At 41.2% G+C, this 25401-nt stretch overlaps 2 protein-coding genes and 1 non-coding gene across 3 annotated transcripts; all 3 read right to left on the reverse strand.

Annotated features, from left to right (window-relative positions):
• Positions 1 to 2452: 2452 nt before the first annotated feature.
• On the reverse strand, positions 2453 to 3473 carry LOC115665186 (uncharacterized). Its single transcript, XM_056313309.1, has 2 exons — positions 3418 to 3473; positions 2453 to 3233 (listed from the first exon to the last, which is right to left on the reverse strand). The coding sequence occupies exons 1-2, from the start codon at positions 3426 to 3428 to the stop codon at positions 2624 to 2626; spliced, it is 621 nt and encodes a 206-aa protein (XP_056169284.1). The 5' UTR covers positions 3429 to 3473; the 3' UTR covers positions 2453 to 2623.
• Positions 3474 to 11809: 8336 nt separating this feature from the next.
• LOC115664908 (probable cysteine protease RD19D) lies at positions 11810 to 15497 on the reverse strand. The gene is made up of 6 exons (XM_056313097.1): positions 14799 to 15497; positions 13991 to 14110; positions 13600 to 13843; positions 12843 to 13126; positions 12010 to 12063; positions 11810 to 11818 (listed from the first exon to the last, which is right to left on the reverse strand). The coding sequence occupies exons 1-6, from the start codon at positions 15258 to 15260 to the stop codon at positions 11810 to 11812; spliced, it is 1173 nt and encodes a 390-aa protein (XP_056169072.1). The 5' UTR covers positions 15261 to 15497.
• Positions 14224 to 14296, reverse strand: TRNAV-UAC (transfer RNA valine (anticodon UAC)). Its single transcript has one exon. It is a non-coding gene; the product is annotated as a tRNA-Val (tRNA).
• Positions 15498 to 25401: the final 9904 nt, after the last annotated feature.

Genomic DNA, 25401 nt, shown 5'->3' on the forward strand with positions numbered 1-25401 from the left:
TGTTTTTTTTTTGTCCTTTCTGATGACGTGGAACTCCACCTTGGATGATAGGGTTTCTTGAAGGCAAACAATCATATCCTACATTGCATCTGAATATAGTATGTGCTGCTGTTTTTGGTCGATGATGGCGAACCTTATATAAGTGCTACGACAATTTAAACAATTTAAAAGAAAATATACGTTTTCTCGGGCACTAACTCAATATCGGATAATTATTATATTTTAGTGATAGACAGGATAAGGGAGATAGTAACTTCACCAACTTTTCTTAGCTTACCAACTCATTTTTAAGTTAGTCCGAGAACCTGCCACGAATTGGTCGATTTTCCATCGAGTCTCGGATCTCCGGCGTCGTTGTCTCCTCTCCCTTTCTCTTGATACTCTCTCTTTGGTAAGGTAAAAATGGCCAATAGTAACCCTAAGACAAAGTGAAAGTAACTACAATAACTAAGGCATGTTTCATGATTCCCTCCTTCTCTTGATCTTTTGGGTTCATGTCCAGAATGTTCCCTTGTTTTTCCTTCCAAATTTAACCCTTTTTTTTCAATTTCCTAATTGCCCTCTTTTTTTTGGAATATTACAAAATAAGACATTAAGTCGAAAACGTAATTTTTTTCTTTGTTTTTCATAATCAACAATCTGTTTATCTTTAATTCCATGTTATAGATGGAAAGCTTCCCGCCAAATGGATGCGATTCTGTTTAAGACTATTGCTCGTCTTTAATAATTATAATTCGCTTATCTAACGAAAACAATTGTATCGTTACAGATCATTTTAAAAAACAAAATAGCTTTCCTTTAAAATGTTATCATGAATTAAATTTGTTTATAGCATTTTAATGGTGATAATTGGTGGTCGAATAAAATGATGATGTGTTTATCGAATTCATTTTCCAGATTGTAATATATTATATTGAATAAAATTGAATAATGCTGGATAGACTTACCAATATACAAGATAAACAAAGTAAGGAGACCGACCCTTAATTTATTGGGTATTGAACATGACTCACCTATAATTATGTTTTAATGGATTACCAATTCGGTAAATTAGTATATACCTACTATTACTCATCAAAATTAAGTAAAAAATTACTTGCAGATTTCGCGCGCTCTTTTTTTAGTAAATGCTAAGTGATTTATAGATCACTTTTGCTTTTTAGATCCCTCTTGCGGAAGAAAGTGCATCGGCCCATTGAATCATTATTTAAAAATCTACCGCTAACATTATGTGTATTCAAATTCATGTGTATAGAACAGCCTTTTCATCAACAAGTATATCTTAGTTCGTCAATGTTCTTTTCACATTCTTCTCAATTGCCAATCTTCCAATTCTACATTGTTTTGATTTCAAAAGCTGGATTCATTTTCCATAAATTTGTGATCAAAGCTATGTGCTTCCGTTATGCATTATTCGGGGGATAATTACCAAAAAAAGTCATTAACTTATTGTACGGATGCCAATTCAATGGAAAAATTGTCCAAAAAGTCCTAAACCTATTGCACTTTTGCCAATTCAGTCATAGACCTTTCAAGTTTGCCAATTGAATCCTAATCATTTTCACTTCTTGACAATTGAGTCCATCCAGCCAATTTGGCCACTTGGAGCTGACGTGGACGCTGACCGTCTAGCCAAAGCTGACGTGGCAATTTTTTAAATATATATACTTTATTTTTTTCAATTTTTTTTCCTTTTTTTCTTTTTCTTTTTTTTCTGGCCGGTCGTCAGACCAGCCAAAGGTGAGGGCCGGTGAAGTCAACCTCACCGGCTTCTAGCAAAGCTCGCCCCCGCCGGCCACTGGCAAGGGCGAGCCTCGCTGTCACTTGGGTCTCCCTCGCCCAGCCAAGGCGAGGCCGACCTCGCCCAACATCACCGTCGCTGGGTGAGACCATAGGCCGGCAAGGTCGGCCTCATTGACCAAAGGGAAGAAGGCCAGAAAAAAAAGGAAAAAAATTCAATAAAATATTAAAATATTAAAAAAATTGCCATGTCAGCGTTGACCGGACGGCCGGTGCTGGCCGACGTCCACGTCAATTCCGGGCGATTAAAATTGGCTGGATGGACTCAATTGGCAAACTTGAAAGGTTTAAGATTGAATTGACAAAAATGCAATAGGTTTTAGGAATTTTTAGATAATTTTTCCCCAATTCAATAATAAACCTTTCAATTTGGCTAATTTGTCCTAAACCTTTTGCGATTTACCAATGTAGTTCTTCTACCAAACTTTGGCTGAAAATCACTGATGTGGACCCGGGCCATCCTCCGTGACACAGCTGCTTAAGTAAAATTTCCCCTATATGGGCTATGCATGCTCTATTTTTTCCACGAACATTTAAAGAAGTGAACCAATTCAGCAACTCTCTGTGAGAGTTGGGACGTTCATTTAACATACGAACTTTGAAAATCAATGTTGATGATCGAAACTCACGCGAAGGACGCGCAAGAATCATGTAATGCACAATCGAAAAACTACTTCACTTAAAACATAACATACATGGACTTACGATATATCAAGCCCTACACAACCTACATCTAATAAAACACATATCACTAGATATACGTTACATGATAATTCCTGCATATTTTAGATTGTCCTACTATTGAACTTCTCGCCTCTCCTCATTACACTCTGTTGTCGTCCTTCGAGACGGGACCACCCTTGCCTTTCTCCACCGCCTTGAAGGTGACCACCACGCCGTAGGTCACTGACATGAAGTAGATAACAAGGCTGAGGCCGATGGTGCCAACCATGACGGATACAGTGCCGACCGTGAACTTGCTGTGGCACGAGAGCCGGCCGAGCTTGATCTGGACGACGTCGACCATGGCCAGGAGCAGTAGTAGGCACCCGACCATGGACACGTATATTGACAAATAGAACCCGACGAGGTACTTCAACTGGCGGTGCAGGTTCTTCGCGTCTCTGTCCTGATTCTTGTCGATGTAGAGGAAGACCATGACTGTCTTGGCGAGGAAGCCAGAGCAGATGAAGCAGCTGAAGGAGGCTATCTCAAAGGCTACAAGCCGCTTGCGTATTTTTGCGTCTGGGTGGCAAGTTGTTTCATCCTGGAGGCTCTGAACTTGGCCCGGCTGGGCGAGGGAGAGGCCGACGAAGACTGCGACCGTGAAGAGGGAGTTGAGGGCCACGACGTCTTTAAGCACCTTCTGGAAATACTTCCTCTCGTCAACTTGCTCCTCCTCATCTTTTCCGGTTGTGGATCTGGCGTTATCGCTGTGGGCAAGCAAGAGAACAAGGAATAAGAAAATGATCTCAGAGAGAGAGAGAGAGAGAGAGAGGGGTTCTTACCTGTCAGCCATGTGTCACGGGCCGATAGTTTGGGAACGACCTGTGCGGCGACTTTTGCTGCGGCGACTTAGGCTTCCTTGGATCGTTGGAATGCCTAGGTCTTTCCTACCTGTCAGCCATGAATAAGAGCTAGCTTGAGGTTGGAGAGGAATCTCTCGTTGGTTTTGATGGGTCTTCGTCGATGTGTCACGGTCCTTGTGTTAGAAAACCCTCTAGACCGTGACACAATAATGAATAAGAGGTAGCTTGAGGTTGGAGAGGAATTTCTCGTTGCTTTGTTATCGGAAGATCCAAGGACACAGTTGGTGGCTGTAAAGGGTGATTGGTGATAATTGAGAAATGACTTACATGTTGACTTTCGGTGAAGCAAAATTTGTCTTTTGGCTCTATTGAAGGCCGCAGATTTTATTTGCGCACCACCGTCAACGGGGGAATCCATCACTCCTGGTCCACCACGAAGCGAGTAGCGATGTTGGCTGCACAAGAAAACTGTTGTCTCACAAAGCAAAATCACTTGCTTCCTACTAAGGAAAATTGCCATTTTTTAAAAAAAAATTACAGCCTCATCCGGTTACTACTTTTAATAACAGTTTTTTTTTTGCTAAAATACTTTTGATTACAGTTACCTCCTTTCACTGACTTAGAATTATTTCGAAAAAATTATTCAAAAAGCCGTAAAACTATTGTACAACGGTCAATTCAGTTATGAACTTTTCAATTTGGCCAATGTAGTTATAAACATTTTGATAATTTTTCAATGTAGTCTATCCGACCAATTTTGATCGAACGTGGTGGTCTAGTCGATGCTAGTCGTCCTACCTAGCATGGCCGGCTGCTGACTGGATCTGAGTTGGACGATTTTTGTAATTTATTTAAATTTTTTGAATTTTTCCCATTTTTTCTTTGTTTTTCTTTGTTCAACTCGACTAATTATGCATATTGTTTTGTTGGGAAAATTACCAAAAAAATCCTAAAACCTTATTGCAATTGTACCAATTCAGTCCTAAACTTTTTTTTTTCCAATTGAGTCATAAACCTTTTGTATTTGTGCTAATTCAATTCATCTGGCCAATTTTGACTAGCCGGCGTTGACATGGACGTCATCCGTCCTACGTGACACGGCCGGCTCTGACGTGGACAAATTTTAATAATATTTTTTCTTTTTTTCTTTCTTAATCATTTTTTCTCTTTTCTTTCTCTTTTTTTTTCTTCCCTTCTTTCTCAAGAAAAGAAATAAATAAAATAAATAAAATATTAAAATATTATTTAAAATTATCCACGTTAGCACCGGTCACGTCCCGTAGGATTGCCGGCGTCCATGTTAACATTTTCTGGTTAAAATTGATTGGATGGGAGAAAATATTTAGTGGTTTCAAAGCGCCACGTCAATTGCTGACATGGCGTGCGTTTTTAGTTATGTCTGATGGTAAGATAACATGTGTTCGCTGAGTTGGAATAAAAAAGTAAAAGACCACATTCTCCCTTCTTCCTCCTCCATCCTTCATTCTCCTCCATCCCAGCCTAACGACAGCGAAAACTCAGGCTCTGCCGGCAAGAGATCTGCAACTCCAATGAAGCAAAGAAGCTTCTGTTGTCGACATCGTTCATCTACGGACAAGATATGGAGCTCACCATCAGAACTCACGACCATAGACAATCTGCGGTCGCCAGATCTGTGGATGAGGCTCCTCACGAACCATGGACAAGCAAAGCTTGCAGCCATGATGATAGATGACCCCTTCCGGCATCTCTCACGGAGGGTCAGCCCGAGCCTCCCCTCCGGCTTCGTCTTTTTCTATTTTTTTCCAACCTCCAGATCTAACATCGTGTCCCTCGTCCATAGCTGTTGTCACCTTCTCGACGTCGCTCTCCAAATCTCCAAATATGGCCATCAATGGTCGAACCCATTCAAGCATCGTGTCACTTGTCCATGGCCGTCGTCGACATTGAGCAACGTCGTAAGAGGTTGCTCAATCTGGAAATTCGGCCAGATCTGGAGCCATGTCCGTGAGCAACGACAGCTTGTTTGGCCATGGACGAGGGATGCCGACAAAGGTGACGACGACCATGGCTGTAGAAGGTCACCTTCCTGCTGCTGCTAATCATCTCGAGAAGGATGGAGGAGGAAGAAGGGAGAATTTGGTCTTTTTATTTATTTCAACTCAGCGGACATATGTCATTTTACTATAGGACATGACTAAAAAATGCACGCCACGTTAGCAATTGACGTGGCACTTTGAAACCACTAAATATTTTCTCGTCGGATGGGCTGAATCGGCACAAATGGGAAAGGTTTATGACTTAATTGGCAAAAAAAAGTTTAGGATTGAATTGCCACAATTTCAATAGATTTAGGACTGGGTTGGTAATTTTTCCTTATTTTGTTAACGTGTATCTATAAGGCTCTACTCATAGGACGATATGTGTAGCCTTTGAAAACACTTTGTGTTGCATATTATGTCTATAAATAACTTATCCGAAGTTGATTAACATAGTTCACGAGATGAATCGTGCTCATTTGAAAATGTCACTCTTAACTATTTGATGTGATCGTTCAATAATAGACCAATACTTCATCCGTGAGGGATTGAAGAAAAAAATAGAGAAGACCAAGACCGTTGAAGTATGGATCATATCAAACGTGAATCATATTGGTAGAAACTTCCACTGCTCTTGGGCCACATGTAGTAATTACGGAATGACGTTGATGTTGGTACCTTTTCCTCATATGAAAGACGACAACGTTACTTTTCTCAGTCGTGCAAAGACGACAACGTTATTCTTTGGGGTCAACGTTTTTTATCCAAAAAGAAAAAAGTTCAAGAAATGTTGGGATTACTCAGTTCCTGTAGTTTTACCTTCAATAAAAAAAACAATAAATTATTTTTAAAAGGTGAACTCATGGAGACTCCTCCATCAAAAGATAGGGTTATGACTCTTACTCCTAAGCACTCCACAAAATGAGAAAAAGTAGCGAGAGGTACGATATTAAATTGAAAAGAGGGTTGATGTGCATGAGATAGATGCGCATTCACGAGTTTAAGAGGTCCTGAGAATTGTTAGCCATTATCAATTAAACCCAAGAATAGACTTTCGTAGCTGTTGTCGTGAGATTCTTGGATTACACTGCATTTGTTAATGTTAGGGTTGTGATTTGCAATTCTGAGGAGCCTCCAGGAGCGTGATCCTAGAGAATGTAAATCTCTTTGAACTTCAAACTGCTGTAATTTGCTTTAGTGGAAGCAGGACTGATAGTTAATTCAAAGGCCTGGACTGTGTTTGGTTGAGAAGATTTCTTTAGTCTAAGAAGTCCTACAGATACATGACTGTCTGATGTACTTTTACTGTTGTGAAACAAACCAAACATATTGAGAAGCGACTACGTGCATAAATATGTTGTCTTGTTATAAAGGAAAAGTATATCTCCCCCGAGCGATTGCCTTGGCACTTGAGTTGTGTGCAGAGATAAGACATTTATTTTTAAGCATTATAGTCTAATTCATATGGTTTTTTTTTTTTGGGTAAGGATAGACTTCTATATTCTTAATATGAAGCACATGTAAAGGTATTAAAGAGCCTGCAAGACGTTTCTAATTCATGTGGATGGATTACAGCTTTTCACTAGGTTTTTTTTTTTATTGGGGGGGGCGGCCTGTCTAAAATAGAAAAGCACTGGACGAGCTTCTAATCGAGACTGTATGATTGGTATCATCTTTCTCCACAATTAGCTGGGTCACCCTTGGTTTTCACATATTGACTCACCATTGTCTTTTACTCAGAGAGAATATAGACAGTTCAAAAGCATTTGATGATTGCAGAGCGAAACAAAGAATTAAGACGGAGCATGACTTTTATGCTCTCCCGATGCATGCGAGCACAATCACGTGCGCTATTAGATGAGGTGGCTTCTCACCTCATCCAATAACGTAAGTTGATGAGCCGAACTCCCGTATACCGAGAGCACTCGAGAATCTTTCAAAAGGCTGTCCCTCTTAATCAACTTTAATTCTAAAAGGGAAAATGATACAAACACTCTCTAAACTTTGACATAATGTGTAATTTAACCTTAAATTTTTAATTCGTTCAATATAGTCCACGAACTTTAGCTTAATGTTCAATGTGATCCCTGAACTTTTAATTTGTTCAATGTCATCTATGAACTTTTGGTATATATTCAATTTAGTCATTGAACTATATGAAAATGGTCAATATAGTCCTTCCTTTAATTCAAGTTCAGGGACTATATTGAATATTTTCATATAGTTTATGGACTAAATTAAATATGTATCAAAAGTCCATGGATCACATTGAACAAATTAAAAGTTCATGGACCACATTAAATATTATGCTAAAATTCAGGGACTATATTGAACAAATTAAAAGTTCATGGACCAAATTGCACATTGAGTCAAAGTTCAGGGACTTTTTGTGTTATTATCCCATTCTAAAAAATGACCAGAACGAGACCACGGTCAATCAACTTGTTTGTCATCTTACACCAAATAAGGAAATGTTTGCACTAGAAAAAACTTTGGCACCATAATTGATCAGATTTTGGCATTATATCACTGGAACCATGCCAGCAAAGTCGTCTGTCCAAAAGCTACATAGTAGGTTTGTGGTTTTCCGAATCAGGATGAGACTAGGGGCCCAATGTTACGGATAGTTTTGTTTTTATTTCTTTCAATCAAAGCATGTCTAGGGTTCCTAAGTTGGTCCTATTTTCTCATTTCTAATCAATGCTCTAAAGTAAATAATCCAATGGTGAATATATCTGTGTTATATGAACAAGACTAGTTAGGCTCCTAAGTTGGGAAAATGTTATTTATTAGAATTAGGGTCTAATTGCCGATAACGTTTTAAATGCTGTCTTTGCAACTTTTCTAATTAGCTTCTTGTCGTGATTGGATATTAATCAAATATAGAGTTTCATTTCTTCTGTCTGTATACTTCTATCCTTTGGAAATTTCTCCCCAACTCTCCCCTCTTTTCTCAGTTGCCAATCTTCCAATTCTACATTGTTTTGATATCTAAAGCTGGATCCATTTTCCATAAATTTGTGATCAAAGCTATGGGCTTCCACTATGCATTATTCAGAGGATAACTAACAAAAAAATCCTAAATCTGTTGTACGCATGCCAAGTTGTTGGAATAATAAAATTTGGAATTGATGTTCTAATATTTCTTGAAGGATTACATAATATTTATAGACCCTTTAGATAACTAGAACAATTAAAACTATCTTGAAAACAAGCAACAATAAGTAAACACAATTTCCTATATAATAATTTTCAAGACTCCAAGTCTCTAGATAACAATTGCAAGAATCCATTAAAGATGAGCTTGGATTACGAAAAATCTTTTTTATTTCCAACACAAGTTAATCCTAAAACACATGTTTTAGGGGTCGTAGATCCACTGAAATTGGAGCTGCTGTGGTCCTAAAAGGTCTCAAGAAGATGGTTATAAGGTCTGTAATGGTGAAGGGGATAACTAAAGAATAGCTTGGGCTGTTGTCGAGGAAATGCTGGAGATTACTACAAGCCACTGTTTTATAGTGGATTCCGCACACATTGCATGGGAATTTAGCTATGAGTTTGGGAGGATGATGCGGTTGAAACATGTGAAAGAGAATCCTCCGCTTCTAAAAATGAAAAGGGATAACAACATAAACAGCTCATGAACTTTGGCCTAATGTACAATGTGATCCTTGAACTTTTAATTTGTTTAATGTGGTTTCTGAACTTTTGATACATAATCAATGTAGTCCCCGAACTTTATGAAAATATTCAATATAGTTCTTGACCTTGAATTAATAGAAGGATTGCATTGAACATTTTCATATAGTTCAAGGACTAAATTGAACAGGGAAAATTACCAAAACAGGCTTAAACCTATTGCAATTGTGCCAATTCAGTCCTAAACCTTTTTTGTGCCAATTCAATCATAAACCTTTTGTATTTGTGCCAATTTAGTCCATTCAGCCAATTTTGGCCGACCGATGCTGATGTGAACACCGACCGATGCTGATGTGGTAATTTTTAAATATTTTTTTATTTTTTTCAATTTTTTATTTTTATTTTTTTCCGAAATTTTTTTTTCCATCTTCTCCCTGGCCGGTCGTCACCGGACCGCCCAGAGGCTGATGCCGGCAAGTTCAACCTTGCCGGCCACGAGCGAGGCTCGCCCTCGTCGGCACTGGCGAGGGCGAGTGGCAAGGCTCGTCCTTGCCCACTGACGGCGAGGGTGGGCCTTGCCATGGCCAGGTGAGCTCGACCTCACCCAGCGACAGCGAGGCCACCCAGATCTAGTGAGACCTCACCGTCATTGGGCGAGGTCGAGCTTGCCCGGCCATGGCGAGGCTGGACCTCGCCCTCGCCAGTGCCGGCGAGGGCGAGCCTTGCCTGTGGCCGGCGAGGTTGAACTCGCCGGCGTCAGCCTCTGGCCGGTCCGACAACGACTGGCCAAGAAGAAGATGGAAAAAAAAATTCGAAAAGAAAATTATTTTAAAATTGCTACGTTAGCGTCGACCGGCACCAGTCGGCGTCCATGTCAGCACCGGCTGGCCAAAATTGGCCGAATGAACTGAATTGGCACAAATACAAAAGATTTATGACTAAATTGGTACAAAAAAAATATTTATGACTGAATTGGCACAATTACAATAGGTTTAGGACTATTTTGGTAATTTTTCTAATTAAACATATACCAAAAGTTTGTGGACAAATTAAAAGTTTAGGGACCACATTGCACATTGAGTAAAAGTTCACAGATTACATTGAACGAATTAAAAGTTCATGGATCATATCGCACGTTGGGTCAAAGTTCAAAGACGGTTTGCATCATTTTTCCAAACGAGAAACAAAAGAATCCTTTCATTTATCATGCAATTAGTGACCCATCTTAAAATCTCATCCCACTAGTCGGTACGTCTGTAATGCAACAGGAGAGAGTTATTGTAGCTGACCAACGGTTATATAAAGCCACCAACCCACTACTCTCTGAAAGAGAGTTCTTGTCGCTGAATCGGGATGAGACTAGGGATCATGCCAGCAACAGCAAAGCCGTCGGTCCAAAAGCTATGTAGTTGGAGGTTCGTGGTTTTCCGAATCGGGATGGGACTAGGGACCCAATAATGCGGATAATCTCGTTTTGATTTCTTTCGATCGAAACTTGTTTAAAATTCCTAAGTTGGTTCTAATTTCTCATTTCTAATCAATGCTCTAAAGTAAATAACCGAGTGGTAGATGTTTCGGTACATGTTAACATGACTAGGTAAATTCCTCGCACCAAGTACGATACGTATTTCATAATCACGCTGCAATATGTAGGTGATAAAAAAAAATGTTACTTCTGGTTAATTTAAGTAAATGTCATTTATGGGAATTAGTGTTTCGTTGCCCATAGGAAAGTGGTCTTCTGGATAAGTGATATCAGAGCTAGATCCGTTATCCTTATGAAGATAAGAAGAACAGCGTGCCGTCAATTAATGTAAAATTATTAGAAAACACCCGAGCTTTGCTTTCCCCTTCTCACGTTACATGACCTGCGAAACTTCCATATTGTTAGGGATACCGCTCATCACCATCGTCACCAACCCGTAATCTATACGATTATACAACAAAGGAGATACTTGAGAAGTGTAAAAAGAGAGATAGATAAAAGCTCAGCCCGATGCTTGAGTCACAACTGTCACACCCCGAATACAACCAAAACGGGATCGTAACACGGCCGTCCTTTCACCCAAAGGACGCAGCCTAAACTTAAACAAGACTCGAAAACATCAGAGCTTTCTAAAACCATCAAAAGGATATATACAAATCCAACAAAAAACTATTCCAATAGCTCAACGTCAATATGTACAACGTACCCAAAATCCCACAATCAAAAAGAAATCCTCCGACTAACGCCCGCTCACGCCCTACTTGCGGCCAGCGGAAGAACCGAAAGGTATGTAAGATAAGGGTGAGTAGCTACTGCTCGATGAGTAACATATTTCTTCTAAGTGGGTCGAACAATTCTTGTGCAATAGCATAAAAATATCACAGCTCATAACTCAAACTCAATGTACAATATAACCAAAAATATCTCGAAGGTATAATAACTTTTCAATAAAAGTCATTCGTATCGATTTCTCAATAAAAACTCACTTAACAACAATAGCCAATCATCAATGGTCTATCCATTGACTAGTCTCATCACATAACACGTTGATGGTCAATCCATCAACCAATCTCATGCTCGTAATCAAACTATGGTCAAGTTTAACGCCGTGACAAAGGCGACCAAGTTTAATCCTCTTGGCAAGGTCTACCACCTATTATAAGCCGGCGGTTCGGCCCAAGGATATCCCGACAAAGTATGCATACTCCCCTCAACGGGTTCTCAACATAGTAATACGAGCAGAGCAACTTATAACTCAATCTAGAAATCCATAATCAACACCAATAAATCCATTTCACAAAACATTTCACAACAAGAATAGCCCTGGCTAATCCTCTTCACAAAACCTTTAATATAAGCATTCACAAAAGCTTCATTTCAATAACGTCATCGAGACTTTTCAACTCATTTCACAATCGACAAAAGGTAGTAAATGATCGATCCAATTTATGCAGAAAACATGCTCCTTGTATTAAAAATTATATCTCATTATCAAAATATGAATTTGTAAATTCATAGAAGATATAATGTCCCTCACCTGGTAATCCACAACTAACCCATATGTGATACTTGAGCCGACGGTTCCAAAATCCTATCAAACATACGGAAAAACGAATCAAAACCGAGTAATACTTACCCCTAACGCGCGACTCGAATAAGCTAAGGCTAACTAGCCAATAATCCGACACCCACGAGCCTACGACGGCTTGCTCAATGGAAAAAATCTAATGCCAACCACAACGAACAACTCGCGCGCCAAATTTCCACGCGCCATAACTTCCTCCACCGGACTCCGTTTTGCGCACTCTTATAGTCAAAACGAAACCCATCCAGCATACTATGGATGTCCCAACATAGCCAACCCAAACAACAGCCCAAAAACAACAATCAAAGCCCTGGAAAGTACTGTTCACGAAATTTCAGATTATGCTCTCAACTTCAAAATTTGATTCCGGACAAACCGTAACTCCGAATCGATATCCGTCAAAACGCACAGCCCCACAACACCATAATCTTTCATTTTCATGGATATTTAAGACTTGACAACCCAAAAATTGGACTACGCAGCTCAAATCCACATAACTCTTATTTCCGAGCCCTAATCGAAAAATTATTCCGATAGGACTAACGAGGGTTGCGAGTACTTACTAGTCGTTGCGTTACTTAGTCGGAACGGCTCGGCGAGACCGCGCGCACAAACCCTCCCTTTCTCTTCTTCCCTTTCTCCTCTCCTTTTTCCTTTTCTTCTCCTCTGTTTTTCTCTTCTGTTTTCCCGACCAGCCGCTGCTTCTTCCTTTTATCTTCACTTTTTGACTTTTCTTTTCTTTTCTTTTTTTTTTTGTTTTTCTCCTTCAGCCTAAGTCTTTTGACCTGGTCAAAAGAAGAGGCACATATTACAACAACAGCCGAAACCATGGTGTTCATTCCACACATGCCGTGCCCACGGCAGAGCCGGTAGTAACCGTGCTCTCCCCAGCGATTCCCCCACGAGTTTTTTATGATCCAATACGGCCTGTTGCCGAGCCTGATGATGGAGAACCCATTCGCTCCGTAGCCGACGAGGAGCACCCCGTGATTGACCCATCTCTTGCCGCAAATGATCGGGCACGAGACTCCCCCGATGTAAGTTTGCATGAAGACCGCGTTTAGCCCCACTGCGATCGGAAACCAAGAGCTCATCAGTGAAGCTGTTTATATGCCGGTTCGATAAGGCACTAGGCGGATTAGTAGCGGGCTTTTCACATAATCGTCTTAAGAGCATATTCAACAAGTCAGAAGCCTAGCTGAGTTTTTCGTTAAGTTAACAATTGAAATAATTCAAAACAAACATAGCATATAGCCAATTCCTAGCCCATACCAGAAAGATTATCCTAGGAAATTTGAAGACCTTCCCAGAAATTTTAATCATATTGTGATCAACATGAACCTTGTTAGTCATGGAAAAACCTACCAATACCACCAAACAGCATGGCCCATGTGCGATGTTTGCCTTTGATTAAGCTATGAGATCGTAAGGCCTTGCATCTTTCACCAGACAGGACCAGATGTTTTGAGCGCAAACGTGAATGAATAATGAATAAAGGAAGGAAAAGGAGGATGGACGGATTCTTAAATCAGAATTCCAAACCTGCAAGGGGACCGTGTTTGACCAAATGTGCTGCTATCTGGTCCTCGTCGACAGGGATGGTGGTAAAATTCACCACCCGGACGGCTATCTGATCCGATTTGAACTTGCACTCCCCGCGTTTCCCAGTGTAAGAATACGAGCTCTCCTCTTCCAACCCGCCCGCCTCAATCAAGTACCTGTACGCATTCGTCATAAGGCCTCCATGGCAGCCGCTGTCGCATGCTGTCTTCTCTGACAAATCGCACTTCGAAAAAAAAATCCCAACAAAAATACGAGTCGAAGTAAGGATTTCAGCAATAATTCCGAGTACAATTAGCAACACCAATCGATTGATTTAACGGAATTTCTCTTTAACATCATTTGGCTGTGTTAATTGGAGTCAGGAGCTAACCGTGCTATCACAGTCGACAAGCTGCTGCTCGCTAAGATTGAGAAGCTTCCCAGTGGCGATGAAGTTGGCTCCTTCAACAGCTCCTGTAGTGCTGAAGGCCCAGCATGAACCACACAAGCCCTGCAATTACCACATTACATATGTTTATGATCATTACGCAACATAAAATGGACAAAAAACATGGAAAGAGTGAACACCAAAAAGACATGGCGAGAGAAATTTGTGCAAATTGATGTTGCTGCCCAGGATCGAACTGGGGACCTTTAGTGTGTAAGACTAACGTGATAACCACTACACCACAGCAACTATTGCTTACAAATTTTCATCTATCAAATAAGTTTTTGCTCCAAGATCACACCATATAAATGGTCAGCCTGAACAAAGTCACCATAATCATACGATCTGTATATAATATAGGTGGTGGGACTAAAAAGAATGGTTCAACTCCATATAACTCAGGATGATTGAAACGGAAAGATGTACATGAAATTTAATAGATTTGACATATTCTTGCAAAAGATTGCAGCAGAATCAATTGACTACAATACCAATCAAGTTCTGTATCTACAAGACCATGAATCTGAAATTGCCTTTTAATCCCACACTCTGATGGGCCAGCGTCTTCATAGACAACCGAATTAAAGGGCAACATTTGACAATTATTTTCTATCTTACTACTACATAGAAGACCTAATCACCACTTTTTAAAATCTACTTTAGCAAAGCTTTCTCCAACTCAGTCTGTTAATCAATTATAAATGAGGGGATATATAACAAGTGTATATATCCCAAAAGGAAACACACTCACTTGCGTCTTGACCTCAGTGACAGCTCCCATCTCTCGCCAGTCGAAGCTCTCCGGCAACCCATTCACCTCCTCCTCCTCTGCCGGCGGGGCCACGCCGTTCGAGGAGCCCAGGCCGCCTCCGCCACCCCTGACGCCGGTGTAGAGGCTCTCGAACTCCTCAGGGGAGAGGTCGGAGAAGGGGGTGACGCCGTGGACGGCGGTCGGGTCGAGGGCCTGGTGCTCCGCGGCCCGTGCCAGGTTGGCCGCGAAGATCCCAAGGCGGCGCGAGTACTCCTCCCGGGTGGAGTAGCTCCTGTCGTACTTGCGCATGAAGATTTGGAACCTGCGCTCGGCGGTGAGGAGAGGGTTGTGCTCCGTGACTCGGAGGATTGCCGGCGACGACGAGCAGAGGGTGAATGTGAGCGCCAGCGCGATGATGGCGATGGTGCGAGATGGAGGCTGGTTGGGCTTGAGCAGTGACATGGTTGTCGATCTTTTTCCCGGCTTTCTGTTTGCAGGGTCGAGAGAGAAGAGGCCAAGAAGAAGGAAGGAGCGAGAGAGAGCGAGAGTCACCAGAAAGGTCGGGGTGAGGCCAAGTTCATTGCTGGTTGCTCTCAGCCTTCGATCTTTGAGCAATATGAAAGAAAATAAGAGATCTTGCTGCAACACTATCACAAAGTACTATGTGATTTCATGTTGAGTTTCATCTGTTTACACTCAACCTAAACAGCTTTCATCACTTTGTAAGATCCTCAGCTGCGTTCTCCGGGATGGGAGGACACGTGGCATCCATGCACGAGGGGGAGTGACTTCAGCAAAATCTACGTGGTTGAGCTGCTGTTGCTCCACGAATCTATCTGGAAGATGGGGCGTTTCGGGCTTTGACTTTTTCTTTAAGGAGAAGAGTGAGTCACCGTGGACGTGGCTAGTCCAGTGACGCACGATTTAATCTCAAATTCCGCAATCTTCCCTCGATCTTAGGTATCTAAGATAATCCCGACTCTACTTCTTACTGATACCATAACGAAGCGGCGATAACAGGATTGTTCGAACCTAAGAAAATTCCAATTCTACTGTTACCGATGTCATAATGGAGCGGCGATAACAGAGTTGTTTGAAGTGAAAAGTGATTACTATTCGAACAAACATTTCGTCACAGATTGGGACAATTATAGTTTCACGATTAGTTAGAAAGTATCTTATGGTAATCACTCAATGAAAAGGGGATTTCATATTGAATTCCGCGAGTTCATTCATCTTAGTTGAAACTGTTCATATCATAAGTAATAAGTACTTTTAAGGGCCTTGAAATAAGCAAGTTCTTTAGTACTTCAAGCACTTGGTGCACCTACTTCGCCTTTTTTCTTGAAGATGGGCGGTTTATCTATCTTTGAGTAAACCTGTTGGCTCCCCTACAACCAAGATACAACGCCATTTTCTCTCTTTTCGTACGACCGCAAGTCCATCCGAGGCAGTGAACTTCTGGTACCCCACTAGTCACCGACGAACAATAGTAAGAGACTCTTGGAGCGCGCATGATAATCATTATGTTTCTCTGTTTTTCTATTTTTCTATTTCCGGAAACAGGTTTGGAACAGAAATCCGTTTGGTAACGCAATTTCATTTTTCTATTTATGAAACAAAATTCTACTCCAAAAATAGCTTTGGAATAGAAATCAAAAGTAAAAATTTTTACTTTTCTAAATCTAGAACTGAAATGAGAAATAAAATTTCTACTCATCGCTCGCCCTCGCTACTAGCCAGCCGCCCATTCGACGCCCGCCATCGCCTCCCGTCGCTGCCCACCAACTTGGTTCGTCACCGTCCTTCGCCACTTGCCACCGTCGGTCGCCATTTGCCATCCTCCGCTGCCGCTTGACGCTGGCTGCCTCCCACCATTGGTCGCCGCCATCCACTGCCACCCGTTGGCAACCTCTTGCCGTCCTCTGCCGCCGCCCGATGCCAGTCGCCTCCCGCCGTCAACCGCTGTCCTCTGATATCAGCCACAACCTAATGCCAGCCGCCGTCCTCAACCGTCTGCCGCCACCCGACGCTGGCCGCCTCTTGCCATGGTCCTCCGCTGTCTACTGCCACCTGCCGCCTCCTGCCACCCACCCCCGTCCGCCTCCCACCGGCCGCCATCCTCCGTCGTCTGCCACCGCCCGCTCGCCGATCGCTCGGGAGAGAGAAATTTTGTGCCGTTATCAAACGAATTTCTATTTCATAAACAGAAATTTTGTGTCGTTATCAAATGTGTATTTTGGCTCATAAACTCATCCATGAAATAGAAATAGAAAAATCTATTTCTGACGAAAAATTGAATTCTGAAATAGAATGGTTATCATTCGAGCCCTTAGAAACTTGCAAAGCAAAATTCCGAATGACCATGTTCGCACTGTGTACTAAGACGAGAATCGGATTACCTGAGACCTCCTGCTTCCGACACTACAAAAAACATGTTTTTTGCGACGGATTTTGCGACGAAAAAATCGCAAAAATCCGTCCCAAATCGTTTTTGCGACGAATTTAGCGACGGAATTTTTTCCGTCGCTACTAGGTCGTTGCAAATTTTTGGGACGGAAAATTTCAATTTTCGTCGCAAATTTGCGACGGAAAAAAAATTCGTGGCAAAAAATTCGTGGCAAAATTCGTCGTAAACTAGCCACGAACACTATCCGTCGTAAAGTTCGTCGCAAATATTTCGTCGCAAATTTCGTCGCAAAATTCATGGCAAAATTCGTCGCAAAATTCGTGGCAAATTTCGTCGCAAATTTCGTCGCAAATTTCGTCGCAAAATTCGTGGTAAAATTCGTCGCAAATTTCGTAGCAAAATTCGTCGCAAAATCCGTCGCAAAATTCGTCGCAAATTAGCCACGAACTTTATTCGTCGCGAAATTCGTCGCGAAATCCGTCGCAAAATCAGTCGCAAAATTCGCCGCAAAATGTATTGGACGGAAATTAGGCACGAACTTGATTCGTCGCTACTTATTCATCGCAAATTAGCCACGAACTGTAATGGTCGCAAAATTCGTATATAAATATTCATCGCAAATTTTACAGCATTTCAGCCATCAAATCTTGTCCATATCAATTGCTACGCATTAATGAACATCATGTAATACATTGAAAACAATCAAAGGACACGAGAAAACCATAGATTCCGCCGAAAATGTAAAACGAACAAACCAGACACAATGCCATATAATTGAAAAATGTAACTGAAGGAAAGATGCTAGTCCGCAAAAAATAATGATATAATTGCAAAGCCTGACACGATGATATTTGATATCAAATCTTTTAATACATTCAAAACATTCATAGGAGGCGGGATAACCATAGATTCTGCTTAGAAAACGAAAAATCGACAAACCAGACACAAGATTGGGCAGCTGTGGTACTCAGCAGGACACCAAAAGCAGTCACTTTTGTCGACACCTGATGAAATGTAGATACATAAATAAAGATATTCAATCAGTCAAGAATATAAAAGAAGTGCTTATGCATGGATGTGGAGCTAGGTATAAAAAAACAAGTAAGAGGGTTAACAAAAAAACGTTTCAGAACGAACATCAATGTTCTTACATATGAGTATGAGTCAACTTTGACATCCATTGTAGTTTTTTCACCCTTGTAAACCGTATTTCTGTCACATAGGAAAAATTAGATCGTTCAACCTGTCAGTAAGAAAGTTGTGCACAAAAAGTAATTGTAGGGCAAGAACAAATTGTGTGAAACTGCACTTATGTCATATAAGATTGTGAAGCAAGTTTACCCCCGATTTTGGCAATTTTAACTAGAAATGACCGAGAAAATCATCAGCATCATCATCAATGTCGGCATCATTGTGCTCATCACCTATTGGATTGGCAGGGGGTACAGGAGGAACCTCACCGCGATTGATGTTGAGGTGTCGCATAACGATTTGCATTTGCTATTTCAAGTCATTTATTTCTTCGTCCCTCTCTACAATTATATTTTTCAGTTGGTTCACTTCTTGGGTCAATTGCTCGTCATGTCGTGTCCTCCTTCGACCAGTCGCATTGGATGATGAAGTTCCAGCTTGATTCGGCATGAACATCCTTGACAAGGATCCCATCTCAAATATTTTTTCTTTTTTCACCCCACTCGTTGCCTCCACCCATAATGGCACACTGTCAACTGCTGGCTCAGACGCACTTGCAGAACCATCACTACCACTAGCATTGGCCACTAAAAGTTCATCATATTTTTCCTACATTAACAATATAGATGAAAATAAAATAACTTCATATATATATATATATATATATATATATATATATCTACCATAAATATTAAAAGCATTGACGGTTTTCATTCTAGTTTCCATAAAGCCCAAAGTATAACCTTACGTACCTTAATAGCTTTTGCTCGATCGCCAATCCACGTCTTATCTTTCTTTTGAAATGTGCGTTCAAATGTAGCTACAAATGTCCGTTCCGTCCCCAATTCTTGTGCCTACAAAATGTAAACATGAGTAATTGAATTAAATTAACTTATAATTTATTTAACAGACTTACCAGTCGTTTGCGATGCTCCCCAATGTTGATACAGCCCCCAGCATATGTGGCAGACCCTTCACTAGAACTGGAAGATCGATTCTTTTTATTCTACTGATTGATTTGCTGACTCTTCTCAGTTTCCCAAATTCTGTTAATTTCCGCCCAATTGTCAGCTGTAATGAAAGTCGGCTTCACTTTCCTGCTCTTCGCTCTATTCATCATATTTCGTATGTGATCACTGACTTTCTTCTGAAAAATTCTTCTAACTTCATTCTCTTGCTGGTCATCCCACCTGAACTTCCGCTGCAATCATTACAAGCAAAACTGAAAGTTATTATGATGGTCACATATCCATTACCATGCACCAGACAATTCGGCGATAGACTTTGTTAAGTTCATATCGGGAAAAATATCTGGTCCCTTTAGTACCGAAAAGTAAAGAGCTGTTCTGATCCCTTTACATCATTCTTGACCATCAATATACTACACCGAACTTAGTTAGTAAGAAAATAGAATATCTAAAACTTACCTTGAACTCATTCCACCACAAATCTTTCACCTCTTGTGGAACACTTCTGTAATTAACATACTCCCCCATCCAATAGTTTTTGACTATTTTATTCAGCTCCCTCACAACAAACGTAGCATCCGTGAATCTGCAAACAAACGGATATTGTGCAACATCGACAATTCAGTTGACATCCATATCGAAAGCCATAAATATTACATATACTAAAAAAAAATTGAAGTACTTACGAATCTCCAAATGGGCATATCAGGAATCGGTTATCTTCTTCACCTTCGTTTCCGTCATTATGCAAATGTTGCGTTGAATAATAAGGTGGAACGGAAGGAGAGGGAGCCAAAGGAGATGGAACTGGAGGAGATTGAGTTGGCATGTGGCCAAGTCCCATAACATATTCTTGAGCATTGGAGGAAGGACCAACGTGTCCATATTGTCCATCAGCATATTGTGGTTGCGGGTTAGATGAACCGACAGGAAACGAGGAAAGGGCCGGGGACGACCCCGTTGAAGAGGCTAGTCTTCTATGCATGTGACCTCCACGTTTATACTGACAAGTAGGAAGGTTAGACAAATATGCAAAAAAATATAAACACGTATTACGGACACATAATGACGTACATGACGAAGCTTACCATTTTGGTTGACAAGCAGAAAATGTTCCCTCTTAATTAGCCAATGCCGAGTGTTTATGACGTGCAATTACCTACGAATAAATATACTATGAATCGCACTCAATTTGATATCAAACATCAATAGATGAGCACGATATGCCATGGTAAGCCGACATTACCCATAATTAACCAGACGATCCACTTTCAAACCACACAATAATTCATCAAGTACAAGAACAACCATGAAACATCAATTTAAGCCACATGATCTTCGTTCTCGGCCACACGATCATCAATCAAAGTGGCTGGCCACAGGCATTATAAGCCATTAATTTTTTTGGGCATCCAAAAAAATTTAAATTTCACTCAAAGTGGGTGGCCACAGGTATTCTAAGCCATTATGTAAAGTTTTGAAATTTTGTTATTTCATTATTTTTTAATTTTTTTTGGGCACCTAAAAAAATGTAACTTTAACTAAAAATGGGTGGGCACATGTATTATAAGTTATTCTGTGAAGTTTTCAAATTTTTGATTTTTTAAAATTTTTTTGGGCACCTAAAAAAATTGAAATTTCACTCAAAGTGGCTGGCCACAAGTATTCTAAGCCATTCCGTGAAGTTTTATAATAAAATTAAATTTATTATTTTTGCAATTTTTTGGGCACCTAAAACAGTTTAAATGTCACTTATGTGTGTGGCCACGGGTATTCTAAGCCATTCTGTAAAGTTTTGAAATATTTTTTTTGTATTTTTTAATTTTTTTGGCGACGTAAAAAAATTAAAATTTCACTCAAAATGGGTGGCCACAGATATTATAAGTAATTCTGTGAAGTTTTCAAATTTTTTAAATATTTAATTTTTTTTTGGCGACCTAAAAAAAATTATTTTCCACTCAAAGTCGATGGCCACATGTATTCTAAGCCATTCTGTGAAGTTTTGCAATTGTTTATTTTATTATTATTTTAACATTTTTTGTGCACCTAAAAAGTTTACAATTTCTCTCAAAATGGGTAGCCACAGGTATTTTAAGCCATTTTATAATATTTTGAAAATTTTGAATTTTTTATTATTATTCCTTTTTCGGGCACCTAAAAAAAATTAAATTTCACTCAAATTGGGTGGCCACATTTATTTTTTGCCATTTTGTGATATTTTGAAATTTTGGTTTTTTTAATTTTAAAAAAAAAATTCACCAAATTTAATATTTTCCCAAAATATGACTTTATTAAATTTTCACGAAATTTTTCGGAATTTTTCCAGAATTGTTCGATTTTAATGCATTTTCTGAATAAACGCTTAATCAATCACCCGATGATCATTAAACGCTTAATCGGCGATATAATGGACAAATTAACCAGTCGAACATCGATCAAAACCACATGCAATCCTGAAATCGACCCCTAACTTAGCCAACTAATCAGACACTAAACTATCCGTAAACAAGTCCGATTAATACTCATTATAGTAGGTAGAATTTAGAGAGTTGCTTACTTGGTTCAAGGCCAAGAAAAACCTAACAATAATTAGATTTTGGCCTAGTTAATAGTGGAGGGCTCGGCATGGGCGTCGGCCGGCGGATGGGTGGCGGCAACGGTGGTGGCGGGGTGGCGGGCGGCGGGCGGCAGCTTGACGGCGGCGAGCCGGGCGGAGACGGCCTCGGGGGCGGGCGGCGACGGCGAGCGACGGCAAGGCTCGGGCGGCGGCTGGCTGAGCGGAGACGGATGGCAAGGCGGGCCGGACGGCGGCTAGCCGGGCGGCGACGGCGAGCCTCGGCGAGGCCGAGCGGCCGGGCGGCGGCCGAGCGGGGACGGCGAGCCTCAGGCGAGGCTGGCCGGCTACCGGGCGGCGACGGATCGGGCAATGGGCCGGGCGGGGACGGCGAGCTCGCGAGGCCGGGCGCGGCCGGCGAGGCGGCGACGGGAGCTCTGGGCGAGGCCTGGGCGGCTATTGAGCGGCGACGGTTGGGCGGCGGGCAGCGGCGACGACAGTAGCTCGGCGAGGCCGGGCGACGACGGCTTCAGCGGATGCAAATTTACAGGCCGGCGAGGCGCGCGGCGAGCGAGGAGGCGGCGAGCGGCAACCCCACGCGCGGCGCACGACGACGGGGATGGCGGCGACGGCGACGGGGCGACGGCGGCGCGCGGCGACGGCGGCAATGGGGGCGACGGCGGCTGCGGCGACGGGCGGCGGCGGATCAATGCACTCAGCGAAGACAACCCACAGGAAGACGAAGAAGAAGAAGAAGAGGAGGAGGAAGACAACAAAAATTGTCAGAGAAGAAAAGCTGACGGGGGCACGTGCGCGTGCAGGCGGGAAAGCAAATTTGCGACCGACTACTCCCGTCCGTCGCAAATTTGCGACAGATGCACATTTCCGATTTTGTCCGTCGCAAATTTGCGGCGGACGCACATTTCCGGTGAGTCCGTCGCAAATTTGCGACGGACTGTTTTTTCCGTCGCAAATTTGCGAAGGACATTTTTCGTCCGTCGCAAATTTGCGACGGACTTTTATTCCCTTCGCAAATTTGTGACGGACAAAACAGTCCGTCGCAAAGAGGAGGAAGACAACAAAAATTGTCAGAGAAGAAAAGCTGACGGGGGCACGTGCGCGTGCAAGCGGGAAAGCAAATTTGCGACGGACAACTCCCGTCCGTCGCAAATTTGTGACGGAGTCACCGGAAAGGTACGTCCGTCGCAAATTTGGGAGGGAATATTTTTTTCCCGTCCCAAATTTGCGATGGACCTTTTTTCCGTCGCAAATTTGCGACGGACGTGAAATAGTCCGTCGCAAATTTACGACGGACTTTTCTGTCCGTCGCAAATTTGGGAGGGAATTTTTTCCCGTCCCAAATTTGCGATGGACTTTTATTGTCTGTCGCAAATTTGTTAGGGATTTTTTTTTCCCGTCCCAAATTTGCGACGGACTTTTTTTTGTCTGTCGCAAATTTGCGACGGAATTTTTTTTCCCGTCGCAAATTTGCGACGGATGTTGGTCCGTCGCAAATTTGCGACGGACATTATGTTGGTCGCAAATTTGCGACGGACTTTTTTGTCCGTCGCAAATTTCCGTCGGAAATTTTTTCCCGTCCCAAATTTGCGACGAACTTTGTTGTGTCGTAAATTTGCGACGGACATTATGTTGGTCCGTTACAAATTTGCGATGGACTTTTTTGGTCCGTCGCAAATTTGCGACGGACTTTTATGTCCGTCGCAAATTTTGACGGATAGTATTTGTCCGTCGCAAATTTGCGACGTATTTTTTTCCATCCACAATTTTGCGACAGACAATATTTTTCCGTCGCAAATTTCCCACGGATTTATTTCGGATTCCAAAAATAAAGGACATTTTCGAATCCATCGCAAATTTTGCGACGGATTAGAACAATTGCCATGAATTTTTTGGTCCGTCAATAATTCTTCGATGTACAGTAACCACGAATAAGTTGTTGTCGTAAAATGAGCAACGAAATTAGCGACGATCCAAATGCAATGGAAAATATAATATTGCAAATGTCATCGCACGAATAATATTTGACTTGTCGTCATTTAGCGACAAATTTTTCCGACGATCAATTAAATTAAGAAGAATAAGCGACAACAACAGTAATAACAACAACAATAATGTTAATAACAAGAACAATAATAATAATTATGACAACCAAAATAACACTTATCGTAATAATAATTACACATCATTAGTGTTTTGTCACAAAAATTTTAATCTTCGTCTTCGTCCTCGTCTTCATCTTCCAATTCGTCTTCGTCTTGCTCTTCGTCTTCATCATCTGTCTCAAAATCAGATTCTGAACAGTTTTGTACATTTAATTCGCAAATTTCTGTTGGATCCACATCTATCATAGCTCCACATGGATCTCGTAAAGTTGGAATGTTATATTCCTCAGTTTCAACCGTGTTACAAACTTCCTCTTGTTGATAGGCTCTATCCTTCCAGTGTTCCTCGATTTTTCTCCGTGCTTTGATTTTACATACAGCCTACCAATTAGCTTTATCACATTTCAAACTAGGATATGATGTATAACATACTTGAATTGCTTGTTGTGCCAAGACAAATGGTTCATATTTCATATACATTTTCTTGTGATTTATTTCAACCAAATTAAACTTCGTATGCACCTTCATTCCTTTAACGGGGTCGAACCACTTGCACTTAAATAACACAACCCGCATCATTAATGGTCCAGGGTACTCTATCTCTATGATTTCATCCAACAATCCATAAAAATCATCTTTTGAACTGCCACCATTGGATGACCGAACAAACACACCACTATTCATTGTGGCTTTTCCCATTCCATATTCTTGAGTGCGAAAATTATATCCATTTATGAAATATGCTGGCCAACTCCGCACTCTTAACTGTGAACCCCATGACAGATAATATAGCAATCCTTGCTCTCCAAGTTCATCATGATTATTGTGAACCTAAGGTTACACACGCAAAGTCAATAATATATATTTCAATAAATGATGTATAAAATTTTAATAAGGCAAGTGAACGGTCCATAGGCAACTTACATATATTTTGAACCATGCTGCAAATTGTTCGTCGCACATACGGTCAAACTCATTTTGTGGTAGTCCATACATTGAAGTTTGGAAAATCCTAGTAATAAATACCATTTATATATTAGCAAATATTTGACACACAATACATATATTTGCAAATTTACACTTACTCAAAGTATGGCTCGACTTCTGGGCAGTTCAGTAAAATATATGTATGGGCTGCATGCAATTTTTCACCTATTAGGTAACGAGACTGATATGCGCCGCTTGGTCGACCCAGATAATTGAAAATAGAGAATGCTTTGCAATTGGGATCAATGGGGCCCTCATCATTTCTGCCTCCTCTCCACCTCTTGCACTGCACGTGCGGCTCAAAATAGTATGATGCAAATGTTGTCACTTCTTCCACAATATATGCATTACAAATTGAAGTTTCAACACG

This window comes from Syzygium oleosum, unplaced genomic scaffold (genome assembly GCF_021117445.2).
Source record: "Syzygium oleosum isolate NSW1041296 unplaced genomic scaffold, Sole_v2.1 Sole_v2.07, whole genome shotgun sequence".
NCBI lineage: Eukaryota > Viridiplantae > Streptophyta > Magnoliopsida > Myrtales > Myrtaceae > Syzygium > Syzygium oleosum.

What these genes read in the sequence shown, in the direction of transcription:
- LOC115664908 (XM_056313097.1), bottom strand. Translation starts at nt 15,260, where the DNA reads ATGTCACTGCTCAAGCCCAACCAGCCTCCATCTCGCACCATCGCCATC. An exon ending in TCACTGAGGTCAAGACGCAA is followed by an intron (nt 14,111 to 14,798) that starts GTGAGTGTGTTT and finishes TGGTAATTGCAG; the next exon opens with GGCTTGTGTGGTTCATGCTG. An exon ending in TTGTCGACTGTGATAGCACG is followed by an intron (nt 13,844 to 13,990) that starts GTTAGCTCCTGA and finishes TTTTTTTCGAAG; the next exon opens with TGCGATTTGTCAGAGAAGAC.